An 18,756-nucleotide genomic window follows, 5' to 3' on the forward strand; every position below is an offset into this window, starting at 1 on the left:
CTATGCATGACTATGAAAAAGGAAAAACAAGTTGTTAAATGCACACACTGACATGTCATTTATTAGCCATGAGAACACCTGTTGCATGTAAAAAATAGACAAACATAAGTCCTGCAACAAGCAAGAAGTGAGTGGGAGACACATTCTTTAGGCTGTGGAATTTTCTATGGAATTATGCCAGTTGCAAAGCTGTCCAGTCATCCTAAATCACTTTTCCACATGCAAACATGAATGAAAACTAAAAAAAATAGCTTGAGAAATAAATTCAGGGTCCATCTTAGTCAGCTAACATTACATGCACAAGAATGCAGTGAATAAGTAGATGTGGAAAGACAGACATTCAGAACTAGAATATTATTAAACCAATATATTATATATTTTTTTTTACATTGTTTAAAAAAAAAAAAAAAAAAATATATATATATATATATATAATTATTATTATTTTTTTTTGTATTTTGTTTAATTTTTAATTAATTTTGTCACTTATCTATTAATTAATTATTTTTTTTTTTATTCTATATAGTTTTATTAAGTTCATTTAGTGTTAGTTATTTTAGTACTTCAAAAATGAAACATTATGCTTGACAACTACAGTAGCTGAAATAAAATATGTTTAAGTTTTTATTTTTTATTTCAGTTAATGTTCATTTTATTTCAAGTAATAAACATTTAGTTTTACCTAATAATAATAACCCTGCTTTGCACTGGCAGTGCATCACACAAGTTTAATTTCCTAATATCATTTTACGTTTTCTCTTGAATTTCCACCATCAACTGAAACGTCAAATTAACTTCTTTAAACCTACATACAAACATACCTACACACACTGAAGACCCTTAGTAGGGCACTGTTTGAAAAGAAATCCGTTATACCATGGAAAATGAAAACGTAAGGTGTATGACAGTGTCTGCAGTGTGTTTGTGTCTGTGGTTTCCTGTCGCTTTGGCTGCGAGACAATTATGTCCTATTGTCACCTGAATCACCTGAAACAAGCACGCTTTCACAGCCTCCTACTCCTCCAACTGTACACGGAGAGATCTCATCGCTGGAATATTATACACATTTCATCAAGCATGACAAGCAATTATGGAAATATGAAAACTGTGGGTTGGTGGTTAAACAATTTCCTGGCACATTCTTTGGGCCATATCTGACATTAGCAGTATTTAAATGAAAAGACTTCACTTAGTGGTCATAGAAGTAACCACTAATGATCTGTACAGAGCTTACATTCAAGACGTGATTGAGTCTTCACATAAACAGACAGGATTCAGATTGGATGCGTCTTACCAGCTGACGTGGTTGAGTTGCACTGATGTCTGCAGAAGCTGATGGCTGATTTTTGCCTGCTGTGGAGTCGGTTCAGCCTTTCAGCAAGACCTCCCCTAAAGAGAGAGAACACAAGGATTCAGTCCCACAGAATATCAATAGAATAAGACCAACAGAACGACTGCATTTGAATCATTCTAAAATTAATTACTTAGAACCTAATGCAAATTCAAATCACACAAGATCAATCCAAGAGAATTAAACCTATAGATTTAATAAAGAATTAAATCACATATATGACCCTGGACCACAAAACCAGTCTTAAGTGTTAATTTTTTGAAATTAAGATTTATACATAATTTGAAAGCTGAATAAATAAGCTTTCCATTGATTGTTAGGATAGGACAATATTTGGCCGAGATACAGCTATTTGAAAATCTGGAATCTGAGGCTGCAAAAAAAATCTAAATATTGAGAAAATCGCCTTTAAAGTCGTCCAAATTAAGTTCTTAGCAATGCATATTACTAATCAAAAATGAAGTTTTGATATATTTAGAGTAAGAAATTTACTATATATCTTCATGGAACATGATCTTTACTTAATGTCCTAATGATTTTTGGCATAAAAGAAAAATCAATCTGATTCAACTCCACAGAATCAAAACAGAGAATCAATTTCAAGGAATCGATCAAAGAGAATCAATATTCAGTATAATCTATATTCACTGCACATGGAAAACTGATACATAATTAGCAAAACGTTTTTTCTTTCATAAAACAGTATAGGCTCGTCCTGCCTCTCCCATTCACAAAATCTGACAAACGACTCATTTATGGTAAAAACTTCATGGGCTGGGCTGTCTTTGAAGGAATACTAGAAAGCAATTGCTGAGTAATATCTGACAAAAGAGCCTTATGCATGCGGTGCTGGTTCTTGTGCGCATAGGAGGAAATACTCTGGTAAATTAAATAAGGTGACAAAAATGAGCAAAGGAAGCCGCTCCTTGACAGCCAATCAAAAACCAAGCTGACCAGGTTTTTACGGTAAGGGTGTGGATGTATAACTACTTCAACTAGACTTTGAACCCTTTTGTATTCTGTGTGTTTACACTGATATGAAACTTCGGGTGAACTTGACGTCAAACACTGAAAAAAAAAAAAACTGTAAGAATAAATAACAGTATGAAGGATTACTGCCAGTTAAGACGATAAATCCCAATCATAAAGCCAGTCACTGAACTCATAAATTGAGTTCATCTTGCACAGGGTTGCACCAAAATTAAGATTCAGGCGCCATAGATCATACCTTTCAAACCTCCTCCTCTTTTTACTTGAGCCCTCTGGGGTCTTGATGCTCTTAGGGGTTTGTCTCTGAGGTGTCTGAAGAATCGCCTGAGCAGATCGGACCCACTCACTGACCGACTGCCTGCTGGACTCGGTCTTTTATCCACAGCAGTGTTGTTATTGATAATTAAAACTATTAATGATTTCCGTTAATCTAAATAAAGTTGAAATAAGACATGTTACATAAAATTAAAAAAAAATTAAAAAATAGAAATGCTGCCTTGCATTAACTAACTTTAAGTTGAAGTATTAAAATTACTAAAATTAAAATAAATTAAAACAAACAATTAAAAAAAAAATGACAGAAGTAAATAAAAATGAAACTAAAATTTTAATTAAAATAAAATATAAAAATAAAAGCTAGTTCAAAATATCAATAAACATATATAAACATAAATAAACATTATTATATAATATAATAAAGAAATAGTATATAAATATTACTTGGCACTAATTCAAAGCCACTTACAAATGATGAACAACAATATGCAACAAAAGGACATTTTAAGACTATTTTATTATATTTATTTCTGCAACTTATAAAATATAAATATGAAATGAAAACCTAAACTTAAAATAAATAAATAAAATTAGAAATATTGCCTTGGTAACCAACTTAATAAATAAATAAAATAAAAATACAAGTACTAAGATTACTAAACCTAAAACTGAAATAACAATAAATTAAAAGCTAAACAGAATTATTATAAAAATGACAAAATGTGCATATAAAGTTCAAAATATCAATAAAAACAATAATCTTTTTGCACTTACAATTGAGGAACATCACACGCATGAAAGAACATTTTTAACTTGTTCTGTTTTATTCTATTTTATTTTTGGGGTTTTTTGCAACTTTTTATTGACAGAAGATACAGAAAAAATTAATTATTTGGAGAGAAAGAGAGAGAGAGAAGGAATATAGTATGATAAATGGGGATACGATACATGTCAGATTCGAACCTGCACCATCATTATAAAATGAACACTAAGAGTGCAAAGTCAAATTTCAGAGTCACAGTAGTAAACCCACAGAGCATCGCAAATCTCAATATTGTATGACATCAAAAACCTCAAAAAATATTGTGATTGAATGCTTCCAGCACAAAGACTTTCAAGAAAAGCACCCTAACTGTCACTGCCCATCTGCCCAGAGGCCAATAAATTTAACAATTAATCTCACAGGTACTTAGTTCTCAAGCTAAACGACGCACACAAAACTCTCGGCCCAAAATTACACAAATTATGAGACTAGAATGGCGCCTCCTGACAGGCTGGCGCCATGCTGTCAAAGTGAAATTACGGACTAAACAGGTGTTACGAAAAACAGCAGCCTGTGTTTTCACCTTATTCACATGTCATGCTGGGATATGAAATAGGGCTGTGCAAGTAATCGCATGCGACTGTCATGCGCATCTCGTCAGTAAAGCCGGTTCCGTGATTAGTATTAAATCTCCATCACCTGCTTTCAGATGGAGCGGCAGTTAATACACAGAGCCGTAATTCACTGACAAGCTAGGCAATATCACGTTCATTATCGCAGGCGATTCATCTGATACTAATCACAGAACTGGCTTTAGTGACGAGATGCGCATGGCAATCGCATGCGATTAATTGCACAGCCCTAATATGAAAGTCAACAGAGTTTCAAGCTGAGCCTTAAAAATGAACAGAACCTTTAAAAAAGTCTTTACAGATGGCTGAGGGCCAACAAAGCAAAGCCAAAAACCTCAAGATCTATGTGATCATCATTCAAACTCACGCTTCACATGGATGCTAGGGAAGAAAATATGTGAGAAAGGCAAAGGTGGGAAGCTAAAAAACAAGAACTCAATGACCTCCCATTAATTCTATCCTCCTGCACATATCGTAATTCCCAAGGGGCCCTGAAAATACGATCTGAGCATCTGCCTATCCAGCACTGCATTAATTTCAACCTCTGCCCTCTGGAAAAGGCTTGGAATCAGTCTTTTAAAGTACTGCCACTTAACTCTTAATCCACATGCAACTCCCACCCATGCTACCCACGTACGACACTTGCCTTTTAGTTACTAAATCTAAAATCACCAGCTTTGCGAGTTATGTATTTTTGAACTTGTTAGTGGTGTTTGCTAAGGCAACAATCACTGTTCTTATTATTGCTCATACTTAGGGTTAAGGGTTTCTTCAAATAAATAATAAATAGAAGATAAAATAGGCGTAAAAATAAAATGTCATAAACCTACTGTACATTAGAAGAACAGAGAATATCTAGAAAAGTACTGAAACTGGTCTTTAAAAATCACTGGGGTTAACCCTAAACATATATATCTATCACTGTAAAAACATATCTTTATTTCAACTATTTCAACCTCTCAAAAAACTTGTACAAGTTGTTTTAACTTAAATTACATTAAACCCCCTTAAAAAAAAAATCAAGTAAATTAATCATTAAAGATATCCAAAAAAATTGCATTATAAAGTGTATTGTTTGTATGTGTGTGCGTGTGAGAGAGTGTATGTGTGTGCATATAAACACTCACTGGCCACTTTATTAGGTACACCTTGCTAGAACTGGGTTAGACCCCCTTTTGCCTTCAGAACTGCCTTAATTCTTCGTGGCATAGATTCAGCAAGGTGTTGGAAACATTCCTCAGAGATTTTGGTCCATATTGACATGATAGCATCACGCAGTTGCTGCAGATTTGTCGGCTGCACATCCATGATGCAAATCTCCCGTTCCACCACATCCCAAAGGTGCTCTATTGGATTGAGATCTGGTGACTGTGGAGGCCATTTGAGTAAAGTGAACTCATTGCCATGTTCAAGAAACCAGTCTGAGATGATTTGAGCTTTGTGACATGGTGCATTATCCTGCTGGAAGTAGCCATCAGAAGAGTCATAAAGGATGGACATGGTCAGCAACAATACTCAGGAAGGCTGTGGTGTTTAAACGATGCTTAATTGGTACTAAGGGACCCAAAGTGTGCCAAGAAAATATTCCCCACACCATTACACCACCACCACCAGCCTGAACCGTTGAGACAAGGCAGGATGGATCCATGCTTTCATGTTCTTTACGTCAAATTCTGACCCTTTGAGGTTCGTCAGACCAGGCAACGTTTTTCCAATCTTCTATTGTCCAATTTTGGTGAGCCTGTGTGAATTGTAGCCTCCGTTTCCTGTTCTTAGCAGACAGGAGCGGCACCCGGTGTGGTCTTCTGCTGCTGTAACCCATCTGCTTCAGGGTTCGATGTGTTGTGCATTCAGAGATGGTATTCTGCATACCTTGGTTGTAACGAGTGGTTATTTGAGTTACTGTTGCCTTTCTATCATCTCTAACCAGTCTGCCCATTCTCCTCTGACCTCTGACATCAACAAGGCATTTTTGTTGTGTCCACACATGTGTCCACACAACTGCAGCTCACTGGATATTTTCTCTTTTTCGGATAATTCACTGTAAACCTTGAGATGGTTGTGCGTGAAAATCCCAGTAGATCAGCAGTTATTGAAATACTCAGACCAGCCCGTCTGGCACCAACGTTCAAAGTCACTTAAATCCCCTTTCTTCCCCATTCTGATGCTCGGTTTGAACTTCAAGTCGTCTTCACCACATCTAGATGCCTAAATGCATTGAGTTGCTGTCATGTGATTGGCTGATTAGCAATTTGTGTTACCAAGCAATTGAACAGGTGTACCTAATAATGTGGCTGGTGAGTATATAGATATATATATAGTTTATTTGCTATAGTTTAGATAATGGTAATAAAATATGACAAGAACTCCTTGTTAAATTGTGTCAGAACAAATTCATCTTGATAATGTCAGATAAATTTGACAGAAAGGTATGCAACAAAATATGGTCAGATCAAAGTGTCAAATCAATAAATTTTTGGTCCAAAATTTTTAACAATTTTACTGGTAGTCCATTGTACGAAGAATTTTGGGATATAATATGCCACTTTATTTTGCTATCCTCACTTACATAAGACCCCCTTTCCACCAGCTGGAACCAGGTGCTACTTCAGAGCCAGTCTTGTTGGTCACGGTAACCCCGCCCCCAGCCCCTGTCGCAAGCGGTTCCAGCCCAGCAATGGTTTGGTGCTACTTACAAACCGCTTTTGCTGGTTCGAAGCTGGTGCTTTGAGTGTCGAAACACAAAGAACCGGTTTTAAACTAGGCTCTGGCCCCGAACCAGCACCGTAACTGCCTTGGTGGAAAAGGGGTAAAAATGAACTATAGTGCACCCATTAGTAAAAAAATAAAATAAAATTATATCTGGTGTCCGAATACTTTTGGTTTGACTTTATATACATACAGTGGTGGCCAGAATTATTAGAACACTAGTATTTTTTTCACCAGCTAAAAAATGGTTTTAAGTCAGTAATTTCTATCTTTCGCTGTAGTGTGTCAGTAGGAAATATCAGTTTACATTTCCAAACATTCATTTTGCCATTAGAGATTCATAGCATTCATATGAGATTCATAGCAAACTGTTGTCACTCAATGGCTGGATGTCTAAGTGGTGCCCGCAGAATAACATAGGTTTCATAGACAATTGGAAGAATTTTTAGGGCAGACCTGACCTGTTGAAAAGAGAGGGTCTTCATCCCTCTTGGGGTGGTGCCGCTCTTCTCTCTAGAAATATGTCACAGTCTTAGAGTTCGTACTTGACTAACTGGGGCCCAGGTCAGGAAGCAGACAGACTGGCTAAACCGACCGTCTGCTAGCCGCCTCACGTCATAGAAGTCAGTTAATTCTCAGCACATAGAGACTCTTTCACTCTTTCATCACACTATAGAGACTGTGTCTGTTCCCCGAACTAGAAAACTCAGAAAACATCCAAACCAAAGTAAGAGTAACAATTTAACTGATGTTCAACAAATAAAAAACAGATATAATACAGATAAACAAATGATAAAGCTTGGCTTATTGAATATTAGATCCCTTTCTACAAAAGCACTTTTTGTAAATGATATGATCACTGACCATAAACTAGATGTGCTTTGTTTGACAGAAACCTGGCTAAAATCAGATGACTACATTACTTTAAATGAGTCTACCCCCCAAGATTACAGTTACAAACATGAACCGCGTCCAAAAGGAAAAGGGGGAGGGTGTTGCCACAGTTTATAGCAATATTTTCAGTATTTCTCAGAGGTCGGGTTTCAAGTATAATTCATTCGAAGTAATGGTGCGTTATCCAAAGAAACAAGTGTTAATGATAAATCCCCTGCGATGTTTGTACTGGCTACTGTATACAGGCCACTAGAGCACCATACAGACTTTATTAAAGAATTTGCTGATTTTCTATCTGAGGTAGTGCTGGCTGCAGATAAAGTCCTAATTGCTGGTGATTTTAATATCCATGTTGATAATGAAAGAGATTCGTTGGGATCAGCATTTATAGACATTCTAAACTCCATTGGTGTTAAACAACACGTTTCAGGACCTACTCATTGTCGAAATCATACTCTAGATTTAATACGGTCATATGGAATTGATGTCAGTGGCGTTGAAATATTGCAGCAGAACGATGATATCTCAGATCATTATCTAGTTTCGTGTATATTCCATATAGCTAAAGCTGTAAAGCCAACTCCTTGTTACAAATATGGTAGAACCATCACTTCTACCACAAAAGACTGCTTTATAAATAATCTTCCTGACTTATCTCAATTCCTCCGCATATCCAGTAGCTCAGAACAACTTCATGATGTAACAGAAACTATTGACTCTCACTTTCCTAGCACTTTAGATATGGTTGCTCCTTTACTATTAAGGAAGATAAAGGAAAAGAGTCCAACACCATAGTATAATGAGCACACTCGGTCCCTAAAGAGAGCAGCCCGGAAAATGGGAGCGCAGCTGGAGAAAAACAAAATTAGAGGTATTTCGTATTGCTTGGTGGGAAAGTACCCTATCCTACAAAAAAGCATTAAAAACTGCTAAATCTGCTTACTTTACATCTCTTTTAGAAGAAAACAAACACAACCCCAAGTATTTATTTAATACAGTGGCTAAATTAACAAAAAAATATAACATCAGCAGGTGCAGACATTACCCAGCAGCACAGTAGCAATGACTTTATAAACTATTTTACTTCCAAGATCGAAACTATTAGAGATAAAATTGTAACCATGCAGCTGTCAGCCACAGTATCACATCAGATAGTGCACTATAGATTCCCTGAGGAACAATTCCACTCATTCTCTTCTATTGGAAATGAAGAATTGTTAAAAACTTGTTAAATCATCTAAACCAACAACCTGTATGTTAGACCCTGTTCCATCTAAGCTCCTAAAAGAGGTGCTTCCAGAAGTAATAGATCCTCTTCTGAACATTATTAACTCATCATTGTCATTAGAATATGTCCCAAAAACCTTCAAACTGGCTGTTATTAAGCCTCTCATTAAGAAACCACAACTTGACCCCAAAGAATTAATTAATTACAGACCGATCTCGAATCTCCCTTTTCTGTCAAAGATATTAGAAAAGGTAGTATCATCACAACTATGTTCCTTCTTAGAGAAAAATGACTTATGTGAGGATTTCCAGTCAGGTTTTAGACCATATCATTGTACTGAGACTGCTCTCATTAGAGTTACAAACAACCTTCTTATCATCTGTTCATGGTTGTATCTCTCTATTAGTGCTACTGGATCTTAGCGCCGCGTTAGATACTATCGACCACAACATTCTTTTAAATAGACTAGAAAATTATGTTTTCATTAGAGGAAGTGCACTGACATGGTTCAAATCGTACTTATCTGACCGCCATCAATTTATGGCAGTAAATGAAGAGGTATCATATCAATCACAAGTGCAGTATGGATTACCTCAAGGCTCAGTACTTGGCCCCTTACTTTTCACGCTTTACATGTTACCCTTGGGAGATATCATTAGGAAGCATTGTGTTAGCTTTCACTGTTATGCTGACGATACCCAGCTCTATATTTCTTCGCGACCTGATGAAACTTACCAATTTGCAAAACTATTGGAATGTATAGTTGATATCAAAAACTGGATGACTAGCAATTTCTTACAGCTAAATTCTTGAAAAACAGAGGTGTTAATTATTGGACCAAAAACGTTTGCATGTAATAACCGAGATCACTGTCTAATACTTGATGGCTGCTCTGTAAATTCTTCGTCACCAGTTAGGAACCTAGGCGTGCTTTTTGATAGCAATCTTTCCTTCGAAAAACATGTTTCTAACATTTGTAAAACGGCATTTTTCCATCTTAAATATATATCTAAATTACGACCAATGCTTTCAATGTCAAATGCAGAAACATTAATTCATGCATTCATGACCTTGAGGCTAGATTATTGTAATGCTTTATTGGGTGGTTGCTCTGCACGTTTAATAAACTCCAGCTGGTTCAAAATGCAGCAGCTATACAGGTAGTTCTTACTAGAACCAGGAATTATGACCACATTAGCCCCGGTTCTGTCAACACTGCACTGGCTCCCTATTACACATCGTATACATTTTAAGATCTTGCTAATTACCTATAAAGCCCTGAATGGTTTGGCACCTCCGTATTTGAGTGAGCACTTATCGCATTATAGCCCTTCACGTTCGCTGCGATCTCAAAACTCTGGCCATTTGATAATACCAAAATCAACTGCGGGCGGGAGATCGTTTTCCTATTTAGCGCCCAAACTCTGGAACAATCTATCTAACAATGTTCGGGAAGCAGACACACTCTGTCAGTTTAAATCTAGATTAAAGACCCATCTCTTTAACCTGGCTTACACATAATACACTATCGCATTTCTATAATTCAAATCCGTTAAAGTATTGTTAGGCTGCATTAATTAGGTCAACCGGAACCGGGAACACGTCCCAAAACACCTGATGTACTTGTTACATTAGAAGAATGGCATCTACGCTAATATTAGTCCGTTTCTTTCTTATTCCGAGGTCACCGTAGTCACCCAGATCCAGACTGTATCCAGATCAGATGGTGGATCAGCACCTAGAGATAACCTCTACAGCCAGGACACCTAGATGAGCCCCAGAGACTGATCCCCAGTGAAGACCCTGTCTCCAAGACAGCCATCGGGACAAGACCACAGGAACCAGATGAGTCCTTTGCACAATCTGATTCTGCTTTAGCCTAGATTTAAACTGCTGATTTTGTCTGGCCAGAGGAGAATGACATTATTTCTACAAAATATTTCCCCGTCTAAATACTGTAAAGCTGATATAAAGCCACCCAGCTTTATATCAAACTGATGTAAAGCTGCTTTGACACAATTTGCATTGTTAAAAGCGCTATACAAGTAATATCGACTTGACTTGACCATTAATTGTAGTAAACTAGTGAAATTTTTGTTAGCTCAAAGGAGTCTGACAACAGTCAGTGCTCCACACAGAGATCTGATCTCATCATCATCATCCAGTCTGTCTGGAATGACATGAAGAAACAGAACAAACTGAGACAGACTAAATCCAGAAGAACTGTGGCAACGTCTCCAAGATGCTTCAAGAAACCTACCTGCAGCAAAGCTAAGCAGTAGGCCTACTGTTAAGGCACTTGTGTAAAAATGCTGTAAAATGAGGATGCTGTCAAAAATAATGGCATAAATAGATTTTCTTTATCAATTAACTAAATTAAATCAACATTTGTTGTGACCATCCTTTGCGTTTAATGCAGCTTTTGCCCTAGGTGCACTAGCTTTTCAGGTAGCTTTGCGTGTCGTCCTCTTGAAGCATCTTGGGAGACGTATTTAAGATTTCAAATATTTAAGTTGTTTACTTAAATAGTCTTAATTTACAGTGTGTGAAAAAGTGTTGGCCCCCTTCCTGATTTTTATTTTTTTTGCATGTTTGTCACACTTTAATGTTACAGATTATCAAACTAATTTAAATATTAATCAAAGATAACACAAGTAAACACAACATGCAGTTTTTAAATGAAGGGTTTTTTTTATGAAGGGAAAACAAAATCCAAACCCACATGGCCCTGTGTGAAAAAGTGTTTCCCTGGACCTGCCTGACAAAGTGAAGTAGACCAAAAGATCCTCAAAAGCTACACATCATGTTGAGATCCAAAGAAATTCAGGAACAAATGAGAAAGAAAGTAATTGAGATCGATCAGTCTGGAAAAGGTTATAAAGCCATTTCTAAACCTTTGGGACTCCAGCGAACCACAGTGAGAGCCATTATCCACAAATGACGAAAACATGGAACAGTGGTGAACCTTCCCAGGAGTGGCCGGCCGACCAAAATTACCCCAAGAGCGCAGCGACGACTCATCCAAGAGGTCACAAAAGACCCCACAACAACATCTAAAGAACTGCAGGCCTCACTTGCCTCAGTTAAGGTCAGTGTTCATGACTCCACCATAAGAAAGAGACTGGGCAAAAATGGTCCAAGACGAAAACCACTGCTGAGCAAATAAAACATAAAGGCTCATCTCAGTTTTGCCAGAAATCATCTTGATGATCCCCAAGAATTTTGGGAAAATACTCTGTGGACTGACGAGACAAAAGCTGAACTTTTTGGAAGGTGTGTGTCCCATTACATCTGGCGTAAAAGTAACACAGCATTTCAGAAAAAGAACATCATACCAACAGTAAAATACGGTGGTGGTAGTGTGATGGTCTGGGGCTGTTTGGCTGCTTCAGGACCTGGAAGACTTGCTGTGATAAATGGAACCATGAATTCAGCTGTCTACCAAAACATCCTGAAGGACAATGTCCGGCCATCTGTTCGTGACCTCATGCTGAAGCGAACTTGGGTTCTGCAGCAGGACAATGATCCAAAACACACCAGCAAATCCACCTCTGAATGGCTGAAGAAAAACAAAATGAAGACTTTGGAGTGGCCTAGTAAAAGTCCTGACCTGAATCCTATTGAGATGTTGTGGCATGACCTTAAAAAGGTGGTTCATGCTCGAAAACCCCCCAATGTGGCTGAATTACAACAATTCTGCCAAGATGAGTGGGCCAAAACTCCTCCACAGCGCTGTAACAGACTCATTGCAAGTTATGGCAAACGCTTGATTGCAGTTGTTGCTGCTAAGGGTGGCCCAACCAGTTATTAGGTTAGGGGGCAAGCACTTTTTCACACGGTGCCATGTGGGTTTGGATTTTGTTTTCCCTTCATAATACAAAACTTCATTCAAAAACTGCATGTGTTTACTTGTGTTATCTTTGATTAATATTTAAATTTGACAAACATGCAAAAAAATAACAAATCAGGAAGGGGGCCAACACTTTTTCACACCACTGTATATAGAGGAAAATTACAACTTTTCTGTAAGAAGTCCACAGGAACATTGCATACGTGTCTTCCTCGTGCTCTGTTTCGGACTGAACACTGGGATATCTATACGTCGCATGCAGATCCCACAGTCCTTTGTGAAAATTAAAGAATTGATTCCAAAGGCATTATGGGTAAATCTACAAGGCAATCGGAGATGTGAAGAGGGACATCCAGCCCTGATAAAGCACACACCCTTAAACTAACAATGGAAAAAGAAAGACAATTAGATACATTCCACAGATAGACCTGAAGATACGACCCAGGCCCGATGATATATGATATATGACTCATTTACCTTATGACAGGTCGTAAAAGACAGACATAAAGGGAGTGGGAGGGGGTTATGTTTGTGTGTGTGTGAGCGTTTGTGGTTGCATTGTCACAAACTGGTTTTCTTGTGGAAAAAAAATCGGCTGCCTCCTTATCATGTGGAGACACGAACGGCATTCCAGCCCGCCGAACAGCCTACACACTCTTTTATTTGAATCAACTTGACCCTGCAGGGCAGCCTGCCAGTGAACAGTGCACTACGCGCGCTCTCTGTCTTTCTCTCTCTGCACAGTACACTATGTTCCTGGCCCAAGCGCAAAAATGTGTTCACCCTGCACTGGATCAAAATGAATGGAGGAGTACACAAACTTTTCACTCTATCAAATCTATCTCACTCCCACTTTTTTAGTTTAATTTAGACACGTCATATAGGGGCAGTTCCCAAACCAGCGGGAACAGGACGGAACCGCTGCGTTATGGAGAGGGATGCCAGGCCACAGAAAAGCGTGTCATTGCCAAGGACGCCCTAGTTTGGTTTGCAACTGCAGGAAAATATACAGGAAATTAATTATAGGTAGAATTGCAGGTTAAATTAATTGAGAAATAAAGCAACGTGGTTGATGTCTAGACGCATGTCTGTCATTTTCCTCTCTTCCTGTAAATGGACACAAAAAAAAATTCCTACGAAAGCCGGGCAAGTAAACAATCCGTTTTTTTTTTTTAAACAAATGGTTTCAATCTTGAATCCAGTAAGCGGGGCTGATTTAAAAGACACTTTTAAAAGGAGGCATGGGAATAAAAGCTAAACGTAGATGTGATTTGGAAGAAAAATGTCGAGGCTGACAGACAATTCAGACAGAGATGTTGCAGAATCCTTCATGACATCTTGGGAAAATTTTTAAATGACATTTCAAAGCTCTTTTTTTTTTTTGTATCCAAAATCCGGTCTGTTTTGGTTTTGATCAGTGGGGGCAAAACAAAACTAAACGCACATAATTCTTCCCATATCTTCTGTTGTTGACGTCAAAGGTGTTCAATCAAACTCTATGGTATTTTGGCACAAATTCATCTGCCACTTGGTAAAGCTAGACGAATTATATAGATGTCAACATGGATAGTTCACGTGACATGCCACATTTTCAAAAACCATGAACAAAACTACAAGAGATGAAAGAAAACACTCAAAAATGAAAGAATATTACAAAAAATAAAAATCACTCACAAAGATAAACATGATTTGCACCAACCACAATGTGTTGTTTATGATGAATTATTGATTGCAGGGATTAATATTATGTAATTATTAATGTTGTAATTATTTATAATAATGAAACTATTTATTTATTTAAATATTTAAAAAATATTTATATTCAATTAATATTTTAAACATTTATTTTTATTTTTAATACATATTTAATACTTGATTGATTTTATGAATATAATTAATTAATTCAACCTTTATTTTTAGGCAACTTCTGATCTGTACAGCAATCAGTTGTGGTATTGAGTTTGGTTGCAATTTAAGGTGCAGCAAACCACTGATCTAGATTTTTAAGGTTCCTTGACCTAAATGGTTCAGTGAACCATCTAAAGAATCTTTAAAGTTTTTTTGTTTTTTTTTTCAAAGAAATCTGTATCTTGAGTTCAGGAGTGTTCTCAAATTATTAACTGGATTTGCACCACATGACCAGAGTAAACTACAAGGAAAATACTTTGAATGTTTCCGCAATGTGTGATGCGATGCTTTCCAACTATTCCAACTATTAATGAGTCAAATCAGAGCTGTGTTTATGCAGTGCTTCCACATGACAAATTTCCTTACACTGCCCTTCCAGGAATCTGAAGAACCATCTAGTCTGGACGAACTTACAGTCTATGACAGTGAATTGTACCATTATGACAATAAGATGCATCATGCTGAATTATGATAATCATGGTCAAAGATCACTAGCGTAAGACAGACCACTTCATGATGTCATTGCTGATGACACAGACATCGGGAACAACATTCCTGGTATAAACATCAGGACGTATTTGAAACAGATAATTCCAAAATGTAAATTATGCCATCATTTAATCACTCCCATGTCCTTCCAAAACTGCATGACTTTCATTTTGGGGAACAAAAAAGACATTCTGAAGAATTCTGCAACTGCTTTTGTGAAATAAAATGAAATTCAATGGAATCCAGTGATGTTTTGGACGTCACTTACTTTCATTGTATGGACAAAAGCAGTTGCACCATTCACATAAAAAAAAAACTGAGGATTGAACCGGAACTGCATTTGCAACCCAACTCATAACCAATTCACTACCGCTACAAGTGCTAAGTTAGGCTTGAATTACCTAATTAACCCTCACTGCCTCATCTAATTTACATTCTCACACCAGTGTACTATAATGCATTGGTATATTTCTAATCTAAATCTAGTTACTTTGTTTTGCATAATTTCATTTAGCATGTCTAAGACATCTCAGAAAAGACTTGTACTCCACTTTGACTTTCAGATGCAATATGCATTACATATTATATACAATTATGAGATGCATAGTAGTGCACTGTCACTTCTAATGGTGAAAACCATTATTCTGAATTGGCATAACAACACATCTGAGTTAGGCCGGCATTATTTACCTTTCATACCTTTATGCAACTTAAGTCATGTCATGTGTCACGTGGAAAATAATATGACATGGCTGTTAAGCCACATTTGATCTTTTATTCAGGTGACTTGAGTGAGACATGTACTCTACAAAATGTCAAATATTAATAAACTAATACCAAGAAAGGTTGCAAATATATATTCAGGCCAAAGGTCAGTCCTAAAAGGAGCAGGGACATTGAGAACCCTGAAGAAAGCTTAAGACGTCTTGTTTGAGGAATCATAGCGCCCCCTACTGAGCAATATTTTTTTTTCTCCCCATTCTAAAATATGCATTTTCTTCTTTTAAAGTTAATATGAAAGCACTTTAATATATGTACAATTATTCTGCCAACGTAAAGATAACACATCCTTACTGCAACTGGATTTGGGAAGTCAATATGTTCTTTAGAAGCGGAGTTCTCTTCTATCTCACTGTCTGAATCAATAGAGGGCAGGTCATCTGTCTCTGAGGGTAAAAGCAGCAGGTATTCACCATTAAATAACAAGCCAGTGCATATTAAACTACAGTTATGAACGTCGAGCATTGCAGCCAGAACAGATGATTTTGATTGGACGAAAGTATTTTTACATCATTCCACATTTCTGATCACACTTGTCAAGTAATAATTACACTACACTTGTTGAGTAACAAGTACTTTAATACTCTTTAACTGAGAAACAATGAGGAATATCATTATAAGATAATAATTTTTTACTACAATGGAGCAAAATGTAGTTTTATTCAAAATTATTTTGCCATATACATATAAGCACCTGCATAATTTATCTTTCGGGATTTCATCAGATGTTTTTTTATTTAATGTTTTTCTTTACATTTTGAATTTTACTGTTGTAATGTTTCATTTATAATTTTCACATTTATTTAAAATAATTTACATACACATTTTTCACATACAAACATAATTATATAAGGCAATTTTCAGTAACTATACAGGAAACTCCTAGACAGCCATAAATTCCATAAGCATCTTTGCTAGAAAAGGGTGGCAATTTATCCATGTTAGCCATTTAGATCATTGATCCTCATAAAAATGTCTAACCTTATCCTGATAAAAATGCTGACTAGCAGAATTTACAACTAAATTTCAAACTGTGCAAAGCAAAAATATGTAAAAAGTACATATAACATTTTTTTTAGACTGACTGGCCCAAAACGCTGTAATATTCGCTCCAGTCCAGTGGGCAATCCATAATGTTAAGCCCTGAAATCATGGTCAAATTAAGCTCCTGAAAGATTCATTCACGTTACTACCAAAAAATGTGTCTGTTCTTACCTACACCAGTGCTGAACATCTTCTGCAAGAGTCAGCAGGATGTTGTTTGTGTGCTCTGGGCGGCTGTGGTGCCTGTGTGACAGTCAGTCGTGGGGGAGGATGACTATCACCGTCTGATTCTTCCTCCTCACTGGACCTCCAGGCAACGTGCACCGGTTCATCTGTGCCAGCATCCCTATTGCCTTAAACAAATACTTTTGTTCAGCAAGGATGCATTAAATTAATCAAAAGTCACAGTTAAGACATTTATAATGTTATTAAGGATTGCCATTTCAAACAATGTTGTCCTTTTCAACTTTCTATTCATCAAAGAATCTTAAAAAAAATAAAACTATCACAGTTTCCACAAAAACATCAAGAAACACAACTGCTTTCAACACTGATAATAATCAGAAATGTTTCTTGAGCATATTAAAATGATTTCTGAAGGATCATGTGACACTAAAGGCTCATCATGTGACCCAGCATTACTATGAATTGTACAATTTATGGATTGTTTAATCTATTGCATTACCAGTAACAGACGTCAGAGCCACTTTACGTGCGTTTCTGCTCTTCTTCTCAGCTTCTGAAACACAAACACATGATGTTCAGAGCACTTGTGTAACAGACCGACAGCATTATCATATACGTCTAGTGCAGGGGTCACCACACTCGGCCCTGGAGGGCCGGAGTCCTGCAGAGTTTAGCTCCAACTTGCCTCAAGTATTCCAAGCAAGACCTTGATTAGCTGGTTCAGGTGTGTTTGATTAGGGTTGGAGCTAAACTCTGCAGGACACCTGCCCTCCAGGAACAAGTTTGGTGACCCCTGGTCTAGTGTAACACACCTGAATGACAGAAGTGTCCAGGAAACTGTCCCAGGGCTTTGTGGCAGGTGTGGATGTTCTGGCAGATGCTTTTCTGAAAGTGTCTGGGAATAGCACACACCTCATGTCCAGGTTTCTCTTCCTCTGTAATCGCACACAAACACACATTAAAATTAATGAATCAACAATAATATATACACATATAAAAATAGAGAGAGAGAATTTTTTTTTTTAGAAATTAATTGATTTTAATTTTCATAATTTAGACAAAGAGTGGCCACTTTGAAAAAGCTCAAATAGCAACATAGCTTTGTGGTTTTTATTTTATTTACTTAACATTTCATGCACCCTATATCATTTCTGTAATTATATATGAATATATCACTACTATTGGTCTCTTTCACTGTTCTTTTTCTAGCTTGTGTGATTTATATTTCCAGTTCTGCACATTTCTACTGTATTTTTGTAATAATGTGTAGTGGATAATAACACTTCGACTAGACTGACAGTCAATAAAAATATACAACTGGTTATTACAAACATTTGAAACACCTTAAAAGTTTGAGAAAGTCTGCTAACAGTGTTTATTGATCGCTTACCTTACCCATGATGATATGTAAACGTTTTACGACTTTATTTTTCCTCAAATAGGGTTTATTTCCTTATTAAATAATAACCGTTTACATTGCTGTATTTTAGTGAACTACAGAACAACAGAGCACTCTTCTTCGGCTCTTTTAGCTCGTAACGCCGCGCGCTACTGACACCTGGCGGCCAGAGACCTTAATGATCTGAGCACAACATCAATTAAATTATGGTTTAGCAGTTTCATTTTTTTAATGGTTTTATAAATAAAATCTTTTTA

The 18,756-nt window shown here is 36.8% G+C and overlaps 1 protein-coding gene and 1 pseudogene across 8 annotated transcripts in view; both read right to left on the bottom strand.

The window, feature by feature from the left end:
* Positions 1 to 3,589, bottom strand: part of LOC306863680 (DNA repair-scaffolding protein-like) — a 40,973-nt pseudogene extending 37,384 nt beyond the window's left edge. The window contains exons 1-3 of the transcript XR_013786098.1: positions 3,581 to 3,589; positions 2,580 to 2,713; positions 1,295 to 1,389 (exon numbers count right to left, since the gene is read on the bottom strand). The product of XR_013786098.1 is annotated as a DNA repair-scaffolding protein-like (transcript). The remainder of the gene's footprint in view (positions 1 to 1,294; positions 1,390 to 2,579; positions 2,714 to 3,580) is intronic.
* Positions 472 to 18,653, bottom strand: LOC306863563 (uncharacterized protein). Of its 7 annotated transcripts, XR_013783698.1 has the most exons (6): positions 18,496 to 18,653; positions 17,913 to 18,035; positions 17,600 to 17,653; positions 17,086 to 17,267; positions 16,165 to 16,256; positions 472 to 1,389 (listed from the first exon to the last, which is right to left on the bottom strand). XR_013783698.1 is itself a non-coding variant. In XM_079406979.1 (5 exons), exons 1-4 carry the CDS (start codon positions 18,497 to 18,499, stop codon positions 17,086 to 17,088), a joined length of 363 nt encoding a protein of 120 aa, XP_079263105.1. In that variant the 5' UTR covers positions 18,500 to 18,653; the 3' UTR covers positions 519 to 1,389. The 7 variants fall into 7 exon arrangements, 2 of the variants coding, with proteins under 2 accessions (XP_079263105.1, XP_079263104.1); XR_013783699.1 differs by lacking the exon at positions 16,165 to 16,256 and having other exon boundaries at positions 17,086 to 17,260; positions 18,496 to 18,626; XM_079406979.1 differs by lacking the exon at positions 16,165 to 16,256 and having other exon boundaries at positions 519 to 1,389.
* Positions 18,654 to 18,756: the final 103 nt, after the last annotated feature.

The sequence above is a fragment of the Barbus barbus genome, assembly GCF_936440315.1.
Source record: "Barbus barbus genome assembly, chromosome: 44".
In the NCBI taxonomy this organism is placed as follows: Eukaryota; Metazoa; Chordata; class Actinopteri; order Cypriniformes; family Cyprinidae; genus Barbus; species Barbus barbus.